We start from the raw sequence: 17,996 nt of genomic DNA on the forward strand, positions 1-17,996 counted from the left end.
TGGAGGGGGCGCTCCACTACCCTGCCAGACGCGAAAAATTCACGTCTGGCAGGTGAGAGAGGTGCCTGGCAGGGTGCGTCCGCACCCTGCCAGTCGTACCTCTCTCCCTTTTTTTTCATTTTTTCATTATTATTATTCTTTTTAAAATTTTATCATATATATATTTTTTACTCCGTTTTTTTATTTGTAATTTAGTGTCTACAACTATCCATGTAGATTCTAAGTCAAATAACACCAAAAGTTAGCAGGGTTTGCTTTTGTTGCCAGACCAAGTGCTGGCTAGGGATGAGAGGTTTTGTTTTTTCACTCTAATTCCCATGAAGGAAGTCAGAAAAAAAAAAAAAGACACAAATGGAGGAAGATACATTAATGGGGGTTGCAAGGTTTGAGAAGAGTGAAAAAACATAAGCATATATTTATAGTGGTAAATTAAGTTTAACACAACTTTTGTGCTAATTATATAATCACCCCAATTTAATTGAACATATCAATTAAATTCTTGAAATTCAAAACTTTTTTGCAATTGAATCCAATTTAATTATCCTATTTTACATTCGAACTTGTCATTGTTTATCTGTGCTACCCTGAGAAAATCCTTTATTACATCAGGCACTAATCTCTTTTTAACATTTAATTAGATCGGGTAATTATTCAAATTGAGAACAAAAGCTCCTTACATTTTGTTGCCTTGTAATTGGGGTCGTAGAGCTCTTTCTATTTATTCACTCGACCTAACTTTTAATTCAATTAATTTTTTTGTTTTGCACTAAAAATTAAAAGATGATTTTTTTGGATTGATAAAAAAAAAGAATTCTATATTCTTAATATGTTGGTAAAAAATACAAACTATAATCCAATGCCAATAAAGATCAGAGGAATCAAATCATTTTGTATTCATTATCAATTTTCAAATTGATTATTTTATATTTATAAATCAAGATTAATATCTAACATTATGTAACGATTATACAAATGTATTACTAAGAATTAAAGAAATTGAATTTAACTTTTCAATGCATAATCTATCAATGTAATTCAATCATTCGTTATCTAATATCTCGATAAAACATAAAGTGCGGGCAATATTTACTCTATATCTGTCTTTTATCATTTTAATTCTTAAAACTTGTTTTTAACTCTTTAAAGAAATTATTAATTGGAAATTTTTTTTTATAAATCTTCATTCCATCTTAATCTCTATTTAAAAAAAACACACACACACGAGTATAATTTTACTTTGAATTTGTTTTGTCAATCACATAGTGATTATTGTCACAAAACCTGGTATATAAAAATTATAAAACTTATTCTCACAATGAATAAAGCTTCTTTAGTGAGGGCCAGCTCCAGCCTTATTGAATTAACACTACTATTCAATTTATAATAAAGTTTACGAAAAGTAAAGATATTATTTTTCTTTTTTATAAATAATTATTAAAATACGAAAAAATAAATTTTAAGAAAAATAATTCAAAATTTCTTTTTTTATTAAAATTTTAATTTTCATATTTTGGAATGAGCAATCTTATTACAGGGCGGCAGCCGGGGGGGAGGGGGTGAAAACTAAAACTTCAACTTCACCTCTTTTTTCATTCTCCAAGCTGTAAAAAAATTTTAAAAAATAAAGTAAAAAACAGTCAAAGCTCGAACCCCACGTTCTCACAAACCAATAACAATATATTTGAGTTATTTTTCTTAAAAAAATAAAAAGCATTGACGGTCAACTGCCAGCGTGGCAGGCCCAAAACTCCAAGGGAATCTCTGCTCCCCACTACTTGTCGCGCTCCCATTGGACCAACCCTCTTTCTCTCTTTGACACTCCCAATTTTTTTAACAAAAATAAAAAAAAAAGCAGCCCCCTAACCTCTTGCCCTCTTCACTCCCCTATAATAATTTTCCTTCCCTTTCTCATTTCCATCAACGAATCGAAAGGACAAAAAATCTGCAGGAGAAAAAAATTCTCGATTGGTACGTTTTTTGGATCGATTTTATCTTTTATTGTTTTATTGATTTTATTTTATTTTATTTCTTTACTTTGAGATCTGTAAGTTCTCATTTATTTTATTTACCTTTCTGATTTTTTTTTGGCTTCTTGGTTAATGCAATGACTGGTTTTTAGCTGTTTTGTGTGTGATTTTAGTGGCTTTGATTCGATCTGTTTGAGATTTGAGTTTTTTATTGCTTGATTTGACTAATTTAGGTTTTCTTGTTGCGATCTCTTTGGCTCCTAGAAATTTGGGAAAAAGGAACATATTTGTTGTTTTGATTTAGGGTTTTGATTTCTCTGATTTGGACTAGAAAATTTTACTAACCAAAAGAAAAAAAGAGTTATGAATTTGATCTGTTTGGTTACTGAGAAACTTTTTGAAAGGAAAGGAAAGGAAAGGATAGGAGCTAGTGCTAATGATTTATCTACCTCAAAATTTGGGTTTTTTTTCAATTATAATGACATTTTAAGTTGTATCTCTTTTGGTTCGGACAGATTAGATTGGATCTAAAAGTTTGAAAATTTTGAAGAATCAAAGAACTAAAAATTAAAGACTGTTCATGTTAGATTGAGGAATGAAAATTTCTCAATTGGTTGTTCTTGATGTTGATGTACTTGTTTAGACTGATGAAATTTCAATTACAAATGCTTGTTTGATAAAAGTAAATCTTGTTATGTCACAGGATCAAATATTAGATTGATATAGTAAAGATGTCGCCAACTGAATCATCACGAGAGGAAAATGTGTACATGGCCAAGTTAGCTGAGCAGGCCGAACGCTATGAGGAAATGGTGGAGTTCATGGAAAAAGTTGCAAAAACCGTTGATGTTGAGGAGCTAACTGTCGAGGAACGAAACCTTCTCTCTGTGGCTTACAAAAATGTGATCGGGGCTAGGAGGGCTTCATGGAGGATCATCTCTTCCATCGAGCAGAAGGAAGAGAGCAGAGGAAATGAGGATCATGTTGCAATCATCAAGGAGTATAGGGGCAAGATTGAAGCTGAGCTCAGCAAGATTTGTGATGGCATTTTGAGCCTTCTTGAGTCTCACCTCATTCCTTCAGCCTCATCTGCTGAGTCCAAGGTGTTTTACCTTAAGATGAAGGGTGATTATCACAGGTATCTTGCTGAGTTTAAGACTGGGGCTGAGAGGAAAGAAGCTGCTGAGAGCACTTTGTTGGCTTACAAGTCTGCCCAGGTTAGTGAAGTGATGTCATCTTGTCAATGAGCTATTTTATCTATAATTTCTTGAGGGCCTTTTTAACTGAAAAAGATTCAGATAGAATTTCTTAGCTGTTTTTTTAATTATTTTGTTTATGATGGCAGGATATTGCTCTTGCTGAACTTGCTCCTACTCACCCAATCAGGCTGGGACTTGCTCTTAACTTCTCTGTCTTCTACTATGAAATCCTCAACTCACCTGATCGTGCTTGCAATCTTGCTAAACAGGTGTTTATTGCCTACTGCTTTGCTATTGATTTCTTGTGCATTTTTGTATTTCTTGAGTTAGGATAGTTAATGAGCTAAGATATGGGTTTTAGTTGTCTGTTTTTCAACTGTCTTGGTGTGGTCCTCTTTTTGGATGGTATAGTAAATTGTTCTAATCTAGTCTTGCCCCAACTGGCCCCACTTGTGACGCAACTATCCTTGTCTTAGTAAGTGGCTGGCCTGAGGACTCAACCTGTTAACACCTGAAAATTACTGTGCCAATGTGGTTGATACTCAGAATGGTACACGCCTTAAGATTATTTTGAAGAAGTTTGAAGGGATGAGTGTATATCTGCTCCTTTTGCTCATGAAATCTTTTGGTAAACGATTGAATCAAGTAAATGTTTTTTAGCATGTTAGTGATTGTTCTTCTCGATGTCAAGTCTGGTGATCTTTAAATTGTTATCCACTTAGCTGAGATTTATTAATTTACATCTAACTATGCAAGGCTTGTATATTAGGTTGTTCTTGTGTACATGAAGTGAATGTCCAAGGTTGCTTGTTATCTATTATAAAACGACAAATGTTTTTCATTTTACAGGCTTTTGATGAGGCTATTTCTGAGTTGGATACATTGGGTGAGGAATCTTACAAGGATAGTACATTGATCATGCAACTTCTCCGGGATAATCTGACCCTTTGGACATCTGACATCACGGTCTCTCTCTCTCTCTCTCTCTCTCTCTCTCTTGCATATGTGTGTTTTTGTGTGTATGTGTAACTATGAAAATGTTAGAGCAGCTTGCTGTCTTTGGACATCAAATAATTTTTTTCTTTTAAAACTGTCACAATTTGGACTGATAAGTTGTTGGTACAACCTTTGCTGGTGGGGTGCTATGCTCGTTCCACACTCAACCTGGAATGAACAAGTGTCTAAAGCTATTCTTGAACTGAAGCTTTATCCTTCTGTTATTGTGACCATAGTTCTGTACTATTGCCTCTTACACTTTTAGGCATTTAATCTTATGGGAGAAGTGTCAGCAGTAGAATCCCATAGTTTTAAGTAATCTTTAACAGTATTCCTACTTCTTACTGTGTTGAAAATCTTCTGTGCTCAGTCTACAAGCCATAACACATTTCACCTTATTCCTGAAGTTATTGTGTTTAACTTGGGACTTTGGATTACTCATGTTGTACTTTCATTGATCTAAGCTGCACTTAGCTAGTTGATTTGCATCTTCCTTTTTAAATGATGCTGAGTTTTCTCAAGTTATTGTTTGGATGTTTCATTGTTCCATGCTTGATGTTGGTTTTTTTTTTTTCTTAATTTTAGGATGAAGCTGGAGATGAGATCAAGGAAGCTTCAAAACGTGAGTCAGGCGAGGGGCAGCAGTGATGAGCTAAGTTCATAGGATATGTATCTGTACTTTTATCTTGCGGTTTTACGTAGGTGCAATATGGGTCGTAGAAGGTGTTTTTTAATGCATTCATCAACACTTGGAGTTGAAATGTTCCAATGGATTATATATGTGCTTTTATTATTGGACAAGAAGAATTTGGTTTGGTTTTTTCATGTGGTAATGTTAAAATAGTGCGTTTGGCAAATCAAGTTGAGCATACGAGGTGCTTTGAATGTTTATTCCTCCTTGTTTAAAACAATCATATTCTTGTTTCTTTCATTTGCAGAGGGATTTTAATGCACTGGAAACTGGAAAGTGTTTGTTTTGTGTGTTTTGTTCATTCAAAAAGCATATCCAGTATAGTTCTCCGCTGCATTTGGTGTCTGTTTTTCTGTAGAGATATTTGGGGAAGAAAAGATTGCAGTAAATGATAAGATGGCAGAGTGATTGCTGACAAGTGACAAATCTGAGTGGCGCTGCTTAAGGTTTATCCTTACTCTGCAGGGCCACAGGTCTATTGCCATGGGAAAACGTAGCCTCCTGGTGCCATTCTTTTGGAAATCAATATTACAACGTGAATGTTTTGACTGTTTCCAAGTCTGAAGGAGTCTCTTTTTTCCTCTTATTTGCATGGGAAAGATTTTCAGCTTTTTGAATATTTTTTATGAATTTAAATTGTTTTACGACTCAACCAAAAAATTTGTGTTAATCAATGTAAAATATCTTAATACTATAAAGATTATATCATTATAAGTATTTTTACTAAAATATTACAATTTTTAATTAATGCAAAATAATTAAAGTCAATTAAAAAAAAAGGTTTATATAATATAAAAGAAATTCACACATAAAAATCTTTCCTTTCTTTAGATATCTACTCTGACTTATTGACTTAAAAATCTAATCAGAATAACAATATGGTGGGAAATAAATAAATACAAATAATTATATATTATTTATATTATAATATTTTTAATGTTGAAAAAAATATTTTTATGGTAAAAAATATTTTTTTAAAACAAATTTCTTTCAACAAAAATTTTACGATTACCAAACCTTGAAGAAAGGAGGAAATGCTATTTTTTATATTATAGCACGAACACATCATGTATTTATGTTAAATTGATACCACCATAAATAAATTTGGTTTGGGACTTTAGGCTACCCCATTTCCAAACTCACATTTACTTGTTCAATGCAAATAAGTCACGTTTATCATTTGAAATTAAAAGTTGTGACTTCTCTTTTTGCACTCAGTATGACTCAATCTTAAGTGTATACATCTCCTACTCAAACATCTGAATCTCATGAACTACTAAGCTTCATGATGAACGTTTTGTGAATATACCATTCTCTAGTTATGGCTTAGATTCATGAGTCTTCCATTCTACTATGGCAAGAGTATGGCGCCCTCCACAAGCAACAAGTTTAGAGATCCAGTGTCCTTCAGCTCCACTGCCATTAACATTTTTGGGAGCCGGCAGATTGACAGGCACCTCCATTGGTTGACCTGTTGTTACCTTCCTCCCATATCCAAGGCGTCCATGGTCACCTCGTCCAAACTGCCAATAACAAACCAGTCAGCATTATTTGATATTTTGAACTGTTCGAACATAAAGCAATGAATCTCTTATTCAAAGATGAGGATGGCTGTATTGTCTCTTCATATATGCCTGCCATGGCTCGGGTTAGGGGCACACAAGTTTGAGGGAGGGGAAAATGTCCAGCAGTATTGGCAGCATATTTGTATAGTTGAATCGTGGGAACACTAAGCACACAAGCACAATAGTCTTATCTTCTATTTAAGAGTCATTTTCTTTATAATTTTTCACTGTTTTCACTTTGATACTGACATATCCAAAAAAAATCCTAATAGCTATTGCACTAACATATCGGAAGACCAGCAAAGGAAATACTAATAAAGCTTAGTCATGGTCCATTAGAAAAGAGGCCACTAGCTGCAATTCTAACCTTTAGTTCATCCTAAAAATAGAAAAGGCCCTATTCAGCCATTCATGGTACCACTGTACAAGCAACCCACCCTTACCAATGCAGGGGAGGTCAAAACTTGTTGAAGACGGACTTTTTTGTCATCCCTACTTCATTTCAAAGAAAGACCAAAATAATTTTGACTCTTTAGGATTAGGGTTTAGGGGTTTTTAAATAAAGCCTGGAGATTTTAAGTTGGTAGATTCTCTCACAATCCAACCGATGAAAACTACATAAAAAAACCAAATCCCGTCAACCAAAATTTCGGTATACATCAGCTAACCCAGTTTTTTTCAGCTATACTTTCAACCCTGACTCATCTTCAGGTTTGTGAGCATATTAAACCAAAAGCAAACTGTAGAAAATTTAAGAAAGGGTGAGGCTATGACAGAGGGTGGTGAGTGGCATTACCCTGAAAAGGTGAGGATGGCCCAAGAATGAATAAAGGGATTGAGGAGAGAGAGAGAAAGAGGACAAGGTAAGGAAATAAAGTTCTAATCTGAAATGGGAACGTAGTTTTCCCAAAGTTTTTAATATGCTTTCCTTTGAGTGGAAAATCCCTTTTGTTCACCATGGCTTTTCAACTAACAAACCACCAGCAAGAGGGGGGACAAGATTCAAACTAAGTGGACCCCACAAATGACTAAACGTCATTCTTGAAAAACAGTATCCACTGGCCTTTCAAGTTTCCTTCATTAAGGCTTTGAGTCTTTATTTTTTATTTGGGGAATGTGGGATTTGAATCTTGCTCTTAAGTAAAGGGATCATGCACCAGCCACTAAGCCGAATGCTCAAGTGCCATTAAGTTGGCTATATTAGTTAAATTTAGGTCTATAACAGAGATGATGTGAACCCATACCCTGTGATGAAGTCTTGTCTATTTTGTAAACAGATTCAGGGAGATAATTTCTTGGAGGATGGCTGGATAAGTGATTACTATATTTGACAAAGAAATGGGCCCCATGAAGTTCAATTCAATTTTATAGATGGGTGGAAAAGATGGTTCAGCCAATTATCCTTCAATATAAAAGATAAAACAGGGGAAAGTAAAATTATGAAGTAAGTGTCAAGAAGTGTCTATTTGTCTGGAAGTAAGTTCAATTCATTTGGAGGTAACTTACATCATTCAAAGACTGCCTCTGGAAGTAACTGTCTATGTGCAAACCTAAAAACTTGAAGACAAGAAGTGTTTGCCTCCTCTAGACAGGGATGTGTGGAATTCAATCTAATATTTTGCAATCATTACCAACAGATCATATGACATACATTGCTTTTAGCAGGCAAAGAAACAGAAGAAAATATGTTAAATATACTTACCGAAAACATGCACCCATCACGTGTCAATGCAACCGAGTGAGTGCCACCACAGGACACCTGGATCAGAAATACATGATTCAACCACAAGCCACATCAAGAAACAAGTATGTTTGAAGTGCTTATTATTCCATGAAATCAAATCACACATATTTAAAACAATCAAAAGCATTTCATGTACTTCTTCCATACTAGCAGTTTATTATTTATAATAAATGGGAATCCATCCATCAGAGCCAAAATTATATCTGTCACCACATCTTTAACTTACAGGTATATCTTTTAAACTCCCCTAAATCAAACCAAGCTGATAGAAGGCTAAAATTTGAATAAGCAAGTACAAAGTACCTGTCTCACCAAAAAACAAAATGCAATACCTGTACAATGTCTTCGCTGGCTAAAAGATGAACCCTCTGTGGCACCATTTTACTGCTCTTATCATTATCCCCAAACCCAAGCCTCCCATGTTCCCCTCTTCCCCAACCATACACCTATAATCAAAGACACAAACACAAATATTACATTTCACAGAATATTTTAGGTGCTCCAAAGCTGAAAGGTGCAAAAGAAACCAGCAAAGCATACAAATATAAATGCAGCAAAAGAATAGCATAATAAAATAATTTAACAATGAAGCTGCCATATTATCTCCGTCCTTTGTAGCCAAAAGAGACTCAGTGTTGTTTCGCATAATTGAAACTTCTTCTATAACAAGAATTTTGGAAAATTAAAACATGAAAATCTCCGGATTAAACTTGACATGTCTTTTGTTTTCATTCTCTAGGGGAAATGCACAAGGTGTAATTTAATCTCACTCCACTGGAGCACAAAATATTGGAGAAAAATGTTTTAATGGATATGATATTGCTCCTGAAAAAGGTTCTAACAGATCTGATTTACTGTTGTAAAATTTAAGCCCGTTCAAAGGCTATTTAGCAATTCCATGCAGAAGATTTATGAAATTTCATCTAAATAATTAAAGTAAAAAATGAAGAAACCATTCAAATAGAAAATACCTCCAGATTGAGCAAATAAAAGTCTTAAGTACTGCAACTCATGCATCTTAACTGAATGCAGAATAATTCATGCATCTTAAGCACCAAAGAAATCCCAACAGCTTCTTTTCAATTAATTAACACCTAAATCCTGCACAAAGAGGCTACCTACCAGAGCTGCTAACTGCTAGAACACCATAAGCCAAATATAATACATAAACGATCAATAAAGATTCTATACAACTATTGTCATCTCAAGGCTTAATTATGCTGGGGAAAGATAGGGTCCTAAAATAGGCTGCCAATGTTTCATATTCTAAAAAGGCCATCTATGCAAGCAGCCCTTGCATGTTAAGTGTACCCCAACTATTGACTGCACTGTAGAATACATGCAAGCATGCAGAACATGATTAAAGTACACAGAGAAAGGAGTATCTTCTCCAAATTAAAAAGGATAAATACCTCTCCATCATCAGTCAATGCAGTAGAATGCCATCCACCAGCGGCAATATCAACCTAGATGTGCATACAAATAAAAGGGTAATCAGACTATCAATAAACATTATACACACAGCCAAAACTAGCAAAAGAAGAAAGGCTAAAGCTATCAATAAAACCTTAGGACCAATATACAGTGGAAAGTAAAAGTGAAGAATGAATGCCGAAAGGAAAAAGAAGGAAAAAGACTAAAGAAAAGCAAGCAATGGATGTTATTATGATTTCATCTGATGATTGAATTTCTTAACCAAATAAACAAGAGAATGAGATTGACTGCATATTTTTTAAAGCACCAAACCTAAAAGCAATAGTTGAGACTTGAGATACCCAACATTAATACAAAGCTATAACAAAACCCCAAACTGAACCATTGCAATAATACAGCTAAACACCTTCCCAAGCCTTGTGCCAATACTTCCAATCCTCCAACTGGTTAAAATGTTTTCCATAATTGTAAATGTTTTTATTCCAAATAATAGAAATATTCCTTTTACAGAAAAGAAAAAGAAAAGGAGTTTCTTATGATTGATAACAAAAAGAATTACCAAGAAGATTTTCTTTATTGGTTATGACTTATAACTTTTAATAAGCCATACATGAAGATGAAATTGAGTTTTCTAAATATATTTTGCTAACAATCAACAACTAGACAAAATAAATACTGATAAATTGTACACAACTTAAAAATGTAATGCATACCAAAGTGAGACCAGATAGCCCTTGGACAAGTATAGGCTGCGATCTCGGTTGAGTATCCCCAGTTCCAAGTTGTCCATATTCATTATTACCCCATGCCCACAAAGTCCCATCCTCCTGGAGAGCCAAATTATGAAATGCTCCCACTGCAATAAGTCTCACATTTTCAAGACCTTGTACTCTCACAGGAACAGATATTTGTGTTCTGAGAAAGGGGAAATAGAATTTTGCATTAATGAAATAACATAAGCTTAGAATAAGCAGTAAGCTATCAAGATGAGTTAACCGCACTCCAAAAAGATGACCACATAGGCAGGGATGCTCCTAGAATTAAAAAATGAAAAAGGAATTGAAAACTCAAACCAACGGTGACATACATGTCTCCAGGAGGCCAAGGCTGACCCCAGGTCCACACATGTCCCTCACGAGTAAGCACTACAGAGTGAGTACCCCCAGCAGCTACCTATAATATAATCAACAAAATAAATATTAAACACAAATATAGGTTAAGCTCCACTACTGAAAACATATCTGGAAACACATAGTTGAGGTAGGGGAAATGAAATTTTTCAAACCATATGGCAAGTAAGACTAATAATGCGAACTACAAAATGCTGTAAAATGCATTATGCATTATTAGAGATCAAAAGAGACCCAAGGACTAGACAGCCCTGTCAAATAACATATGTACCAAAAAAGCCCATCATTTGCTGAAATAGTTATACACAAGACAGCACCAAAAGACTTGGCTTAGGCACACTAAAAAGTTTCAAACCTTATATAAGCAATCATAAAAAAATAATAATAATAAAAAGCTAATTGTTATGTGAGAAAAAATAAGTACAGTTGAGTTTTCTAAATTTTATCTGTATCAAGAACCAGTACATAAATTAAAGGTAACTAAAATTGAGGGAGATGAGAGAACTAAAGGAGACAGTTCCAGACATTAATGTTTCAAAGTTTTGATGCAAACCAATGACATGCATGATGAAGGAAGCCAAGTGATCTGACTTTTACCAATTAGATAAAAGGGACTGCACTGGTAAAAGGAAGGACTATAAAGTGCAGCAGATTGCTCATGACTTATCCTTATTTAGTGGTTGCATAAAATCTACTATGGATATTGTTTTCCTCGATCTGCTTTCTTTCTTCTCCTTCCCCTACTTTTCCCCCATGACCTTCGATTTAAACAAAACAACTAGTGACATAATGACATTAATTACCAGATACTAAAATTATGTTAAAAAAAACTAGTGGATATTAACATTTTACTCTGTTTAAAGTTGTTGAACCTCTTTTTTTTTTGGTTACTCTGCAGGTAAAAGCAGCGTGGTTGAAGATGCTTTGCCAACAACAAAGTTTTTTAACATGATAATTAGACTTGATCCTTAGGTTTTGGGGTTTAAAAAGCCTTCTCTAGCAGAGCTTAAAAAAGGACAAACTAGCTTAGCTGTTAAGAACATGCCCCCAAAAGAGTGCCTTAACTATAATCAAACAGGTTACTGAGAAACAAAAGCAAGAGGATTCATGCAATCTGGTTTAACTTAAACAAAAAAGTACAGACATAGATTCAAGTAAACCTGGCGAACTACAAGCTTTGGGGCACAGCGTTGAGGATTCACAATGTCCCTTCTCAAAGGCCTACCAGTGCCATCTTTCCGCTCGGGTTCTTCACCACACTGGCCATATTCATTCCCACCTGCACCAAATACACTTCATGTAATTACATTCATCAAACACACTTCAGCTCATGGCATTCATCACAATGAACAATTCAATCTGATATCTCCTGAACCATACAACAATATTCTAATCTTCTATCATCCACCAAGTGATCAAATAAATTTAAATTCCACAAAAAGATTGTCATTCAAATATGCTAAACTACTGCATTCAACTAAGAAAGTGGAGATAGTTTTTTATCAGTGTGATGTTTCCCAAGTACATACATAATACATACAAAAAATAAACTAGCAGCTTACCCCAAGCGTAAGCTCTCCCCTTATCATCAACGGCCAAACAATGCCACCCACCAATAGCTGCCTAGAATAAAAAAAGAATAACATAAAAATTAAAATTCCATAGAAATAATATCTAAAAAATTTCACACGCAAAAACAACCATACCTTATGGGAAAAAAAAATACCTGAACAATATTAACATTAGCAAGAGCCTTAACCGGGCTTGGAATATTCTCAGTTTTGGTCTCTGGAGGGTGCCCTAAGGTTCCTCTCTGGTTCCATCCCCATGTAAACAACTGGAGCTCAACCCAGAACACCAAGAAACAAATAAAGCTTCGAATATTAAAACTCCAATTATACATGAAAAACAAAGATGTGCATATGCACAATTATGTACATTTTTCATAACACCAAGAAGTCAATCAAACCTCTGATAACCAAAGTACAATACTTGAAAAGCAACTAAGACCTCTTTCAAACACCACTTCAATATGAAGAAGGAAAAAAAAAAGAACAAAGAAGGAGAAGGAGAAAGGGGGAGTTGGGGAGTAGACCTTGCCATCATCACAAATAGCGAGGGAGTTACGGCTGCCAGCAACGACGGAGCGGACGTTGTGAGGCTCAAGAGCCTTAACAACGCAAACCCATTCTTTTTCTTCATTATTTCCAATTCCCAATTGACCATCTTCACCTGAGCCCCTGAGATAATTACAAACAAGAGAGAGAGAAAGAGACAGAGAATAGCAATAAGTCAATACATTGGAAAGAGTATTTAAATAATAAGGTAGCAGAAAGAAAGGGTTAAGAGTCGAGACCAAGCAATGACGGAGGAAATGGAAGCCATGGAAGAGGAAAGACAGCTGTAAAATGGAAGAATAGTACTAGTTTCAGTAGTGGGAAGATCTTAATATTTTAAAGCATATAAATAGAGTTACTTAGTGCTTCCTGCAAAATGCGACAGCTAGGATTGTTGGATGTGTGCAAAATCGATTCCAACACATGCATTATGGAAAAGGATAAGGACACACAGTTTTTAATTCTATTTTCTTTTAATGTGCAAAATATTTTTAAAAAAAATTAATTTTAACTTTTTCATCACATTATATCAAAGTTTTTACTTTTATTTAAAATTAATTAAATTTTTTATAATTTTTTTTAATCAAAAGTCACTCATTATTTTTTTGTCCACATGTTGAGATGGAAACTAAAAAATATAATGTANCACTCATTATTTTTTTTGTCCACATGTTGAGATGGAAACTAAAAAATATAATGTAATCTTATTATCGTCTTATATTAATCTTTTATCAATATGATATATCACAATTTATTTTAATATATTAGTATATATTACGTAACATAAAATGATGTAAAATAATTCATTAATTTTAATTATAAAATTTTATTTTATTTAATAAAATAAAAAATTAATTAAATATAATAAAAATTATTTAAACTTTTTATAATTATTTTATCTATTACAATAGTACGAGTATTTATTCAATATTAAGTATAGCAATAACAATAACATAAAAAAACCCCTTGTACTCGACGGGTTCCGCCCCGTCCAGTCCCGATTCCGTAGACACAGATGCATTTTTGTTTGAAAATCAATCAGAGTTGAGTGGAGTTTTTAGCTGATTCATGAATATTTCACATTCTTTAGATGTGTAAAACGGGCTGGGCCACCTTTAGACACAGCCCAGCCAGCCTCACATGCCATAGACCATGCCTAGCATGATCTTGTGCCAAGAAAAACATGGAGTCAGATCAGAGCTACACTCGACCATCACAATCCACATGCCTGCTTAACTTAAATACATGGAATGTACATTGAACTTCAAATCTTAGCTGTTATAAACAAACACAATATTGTAGTGACAAGTTCTATCTTGAGATAGCAGTTGTGCTTGTTTGTCGTGTTTCATGGTGACCCATAGTGGCAATGCCGCCATGGTTGCCCACTGCCATAACCAGGTCCATATCTGCTGTTAAACATGCCCACATGGAGAAGCACTACGTAGAGCAATAGACTCACTAGCGATATCGTGATAAATGCTTCCAATGTTTGCTGCAACTCATCAACAATCAATTAATCAAAGCAGTGTTATAACTACTTATCATTGATACCAAGCAAGGTAATCCAGTTCAAAGTTTCTTGCCAAGCGTTTTCCTCTGTGACCTCCTAATATGATCTCCTTGCACACGAGACTGTAGCAACAATCCAACAAAAATAAAATGAATGCCATTTGTCTAAGGGTGTAGTTAGAGAGACTTGCCTTTGATTCTAATTTGTTAAATTAAACTGCAAACCCAGTCTTGAATAAACAATATCATCATCTCTCAATTTTTGTATACAAAAATTTAAGGAGTGAGAGTGAGGTGAACTGTAACTACCCAAAAGCAAGTGCGGTAACAGCCCAGGAAATGATAGCCAAAGAAGCTGCAGCAGCTAAACTGTCACTTCTCCAAGAAAGATAGTGCACCACCCCATCTAGAACAGAGCAAGCACCAATTACACCAGCAATCAGAGCAAAGATTAACATAAAGCTTGTGGATGGATTGCCACCCAAATCTGTTTGAAACACAGAGATTAATCATTTATACACCCTTAATAATTAGGCAAGAGAATCAAATACTAAACAATGTAAAGAAAGTTTGGAGAAAATGAGGAAGCGCGAGCATACGGGGGTGATGTTGTTCACCATTGATGTATTTATCAACAGACCAGCCAGCTAGTTCAGTATAATTAAGTAAACCACAAAGTTCACTGCTAAAAGAGGAGGCATTAGGCTGCTACCACCCCTCCCATCCCCGGTCGCCATCATCAAATCCCCAAGCAGTCAAGCGTAGCTGGCTTGACCTCGGTGGCTCAGTCCACAAAGAGACAGAGGTTTATGGGGGATTTTTGGAAGTTGACGAGAACCAGGCTTTGTTTATACTTGGTTTACTGTTAACAACTTTGGGCCTGTTGAAGAAAAGGACACTAGATAATGCCCTTTAAACTTAGAAAGTGGGGAGTTCATGTGCAAACTTTGGAGTTATCCTTATCTAAATCCGACAGAAAAAGCTGCCTTGTACTTCTCTGCAGATTAGTACATAACTTTTTTCTCCCATGTCGGTTTTAATCTTCTTTTCATGCAGAGCCAATTTAACGCCACTATTAACTGACAAAAGGATCAACCGCTTGGAACAATGGGTCCCATTATTAGAAAAATCTTTCCTCTGTCCAAGAAAATGCCAACATACTTTGTTCAACAATGGGTCGCCTTTTATACGTGGAACTCATGCATGCTTCCACATCTCATGGATTTCCACGTACCAACTCTCCTTTCCGGTATAACAAAGCCCAAACCCAGACCTAGATACCTCTGCAGATTAATCTCCTGAATCCAGGCCCATGTATAAATGTATGGTCTGATCTAATTGACAAATCCTTTTCCATCTTCAGCTTGGGTTTGGTAGTTAATACATAACATTAATTTTGCACCAATGCCTCGTTCATCTTTGTTTTTAGGCTTTTACATTGGTTTACTGACTTCATCATCGAGTCGAGTCAACACCAAGCTCTGTCTGACCTCCGTCTCCGGGCCTGTCTCGTGGACTTGTGGTAGGATATCTGCTAAACACCAATCTTTACAATCAGAGGGGCGGCTACGCAATAAAACTCTACTGGCCCGGGCCTAACTTACGTGCATGTCTTAGTTTTCAGTTTGCCTCAAATATCGAGAATCAAATCTTCAAACCAATAACTCATCACTTATAATGAGACTTGCCGGTGAAATTTTATAAGAGATCAGGGATGATTCTATCCAAATAGTTGTTTCCATACAATTTCACCATCTTAATTGGGCTATTCATCATGGAAATGTGATGATGTAACATAATTTATTTGGGGTTAAGACCCTGAGCATAGTAAATTTTCCTTTGTTTGTTTACCTGTCAAAGCTATGATGCCACAATATTCCGATACTTGTTCTTGAACTTAAGCTAGATCCTTTTTATTATGCATAATATTTAAGAGAATTCTTAAATTATTTAAAAGAATTCTTAAATTATTTTTAAAAAGTTAAATAAGCTTTTATTTTTTTATCTCGTTTAATCAAATTTTTATATTTTTATTTTAAATCAAATAAATTCTTATTGTTAAATATTGACTAATTGTCATTAATCAAAATATCATTTATCATTTTATATTCACTTAAATTTGATATGAATGGTGAAAAAAATCACATGTCTTCATATTACATCATCATATCACATCATCATCTATTATGATACGTTAACATTGTACGTCAACATCACTTGAAATCAAATAATAAGTAACATTTTAACTAAATAATTAATTATTAGTTATAAGAATTTATTAAGCTCAAATTAAAAGTATATAAGCTTAATTGAATATAATAAAATAATAAAAAATTTTTAAATTTTTTTAAATAATTTATAAACATTATGAATGGAGGTGGTGTAGAAAGAAGATAGGTTATAACCTTTACAATGCCTCACCGCCTAAAACACTATCACTATCTTTCTTTCCCATTTCACTACATTAAATTTGATAACTATTAATGCAAAATGAAAGTTTCTCTCTATTTTTTTTAAAATTTAAATATATATTTTTTAAAAGTGCTACTAAGTATTGTAATTAAGTTTTAGAAAAATTTGAATTAATTTTAGGTTTTTTTGAATATAGTCAAAGATAAATCGATTTTAAGGTTTTATGAATCGATTTAAGGGTTCTTTAAATCGAGTTTAGGGTTCACTAAACTAAGCCAAACTAGTTTAAGGGTTTCTTAAGGGTTTTTGATCAACTAGGTTTAGGATTTATTGAATCGGTTTTGTCTTTTAAGGGTCATGCATTGGGCCAAATTAATTTAAGGTTTTCTTGAATAGGCCAAACCAAATTAAGAAATTCTCGAACTGAATCTATCTTAAGGTTTTCTTGAATTGAATTAAACCAGTTTAAGAGTTTTTGAATTGAGTTGGACTAGTTTAAGAGTTTTTTGAACAAAAGCAAATCAATTTAAAGGTTTTTTTAACCAAATTGTATCGGTTTAAGGGTTTTCTTGAATAAGATCGAACTAGTTTTAAGGTTCATCGAATCGAGCCGAATTGATTTAATGTATCTACCTAAATAAGCAGTTCGGATTTGCCTAAGTTTGAGTGTCGATTAGTTTCAATTTCGAGAGAAACCAAAACCGCCTAAATTGAGCTTTCCTTATGACCTACCAAAACTGACTAGTCATGAGGAAAAACTGGTCAACCGAAACCGACTTTGGTTTCGATCGATTTCGATTGGTTGGAAGGTGCATTGAAACCATGAGAAAAATATACCTTGAAGATGAGATGATAAATTGACAGCAGCTTAGCAAGAGATGAACGGTGGCAAAGAAGACGACGCCAGCACTAGCAGGAGAGTCACTGGAGATGGTAGGCGGCAGTAAAAGCTCGGCATCGAAACGAACAAGGTAAGGAATAAGGTTTTTAGGGTTTCAAAGGGGGTTGATTTGTAGAGAAAATGTTAAAATTGGGAAAGGGTAAGAAGAAAAGAGGAGGATTAATGAGGGTACAAAGGGAATTTCAGTTTATGGGTTGGTTTTATGTCGGCTCGGGTGGGGAGGAAGTGTCACCAATGACAGAGTTGACTGACTCCCTTAACTGCCGGTTAAAACCGACGCCACAACGGACATAAAAAAATCGAGCCGATCGTGGCCGCCGAAGTCGAT

General features: G+C 34.6%; 2 protein-coding genes and 1 pseudogene across 2 annotated transcripts; 1 reads left to right on the forward strand and 2 right to left on the reverse strand.

Moving 5' to 3' along the window:
- LOC18589754 (14-3-3-like protein A) lies at positions 1,816-5,122 on the forward strand. The gene is made up of 5 exons (XM_018119560.1): positions 1,816-1,968; positions 2,671-3,184; positions 3,313-3,435; positions 4,016-4,132; positions 4,748-5,122. The coding sequence occupies exons 2-5, from the start codon at positions 2,699-2,701 to the stop codon at positions 4,808-4,810; spliced, it is 789 nt and encodes a 262-aa protein (XP_017975049.1). The 5' UTR covers positions 1,816-1,968; positions 2,671-2,698; the 3' UTR covers positions 4,811-5,122.
- Positions 5,878-13,184, reverse strand: LOC18602079 (ultraviolet-B receptor UVR8). Its single transcript, XM_018119559.1, has 11 exons — positions 13,083-13,184; positions 12,822-12,966; positions 12,453-12,563; positions 12,289-12,349; positions 11,887-12,005; positions 10,684-10,769; positions 10,310-10,511; positions 9,575-9,628; positions 8,495-8,608; positions 8,121-8,177; positions 5,878-6,376 (listed from the first exon to the last, which is right to left on the reverse strand). The coding sequence occupies exons 1-11, from the start codon at positions 13,109-13,111 to the stop codon at positions 6,173-6,175; spliced, it is 1,182 nt and encodes a 393-aa protein (XP_017975048.1). The 5' UTR covers positions 13,112-13,184; the 3' UTR covers positions 5,878-6,172.
- Positions 13,860-15,271, reverse strand: LOC18602081 (annotated as a pseudogene).

This window comes from Theobroma cacao, chromosome 4 (genome assembly GCF_000208745.1).
Source record: "Theobroma cacao cultivar B97-61/B2 chromosome 4, Criollo_cocoa_genome_V2, whole genome shotgun sequence".
Lineage (NCBI taxonomy): Eukaryota > Viridiplantae > Streptophyta > Magnoliopsida > Malvales > Malvaceae > Theobroma > Theobroma cacao.

Excerpts from the sequence above, each read along its gene's own strand:
- LOC18589754 (XM_018119560.1), top strand. The coding sequence starts at position 2,699 with ATGTCGCCAACTGAATCATCACGAGAGGAAAATGTGTACATGGCCAAG. Across the intron at positions 3,185-3,312 it reads TGGCTTACAAGTCTGCCCAG|GATATTGCTCTTGCTGAACT; the intron begins GTTAGTGAAGTG and ends TTATGATGGCAG. Across the intron at positions 4,133-4,747 it reads TTTGGACATCTGACATCACG|GATGAAGCTGGAGATGAGAT; the intron begins GTCTCTCTCTCT and ends TCTTAATTTTAG.
- LOC18602079 (XM_018119559.1), bottom strand. The coding sequence starts at position 13,111 with ATGGCTTCCATTTCCTCCGTCATTGCTTG. Across the intron at positions 12,006-12,288 it reads GGGGAGAGCTTACGCTTGGG|GTGGGAATGAATATGGCCAG; the intron begins GTAAGCTGCTAG and ends TATTTGGTGCAG. Across the intron at positions 10,512-10,683 it reads CCTTGGCCTCCTGGAGACAT|AACACAAATATCTGTTCCTG; the intron begins GTATGTCACCGT and ends CCCCTTTCTCAG.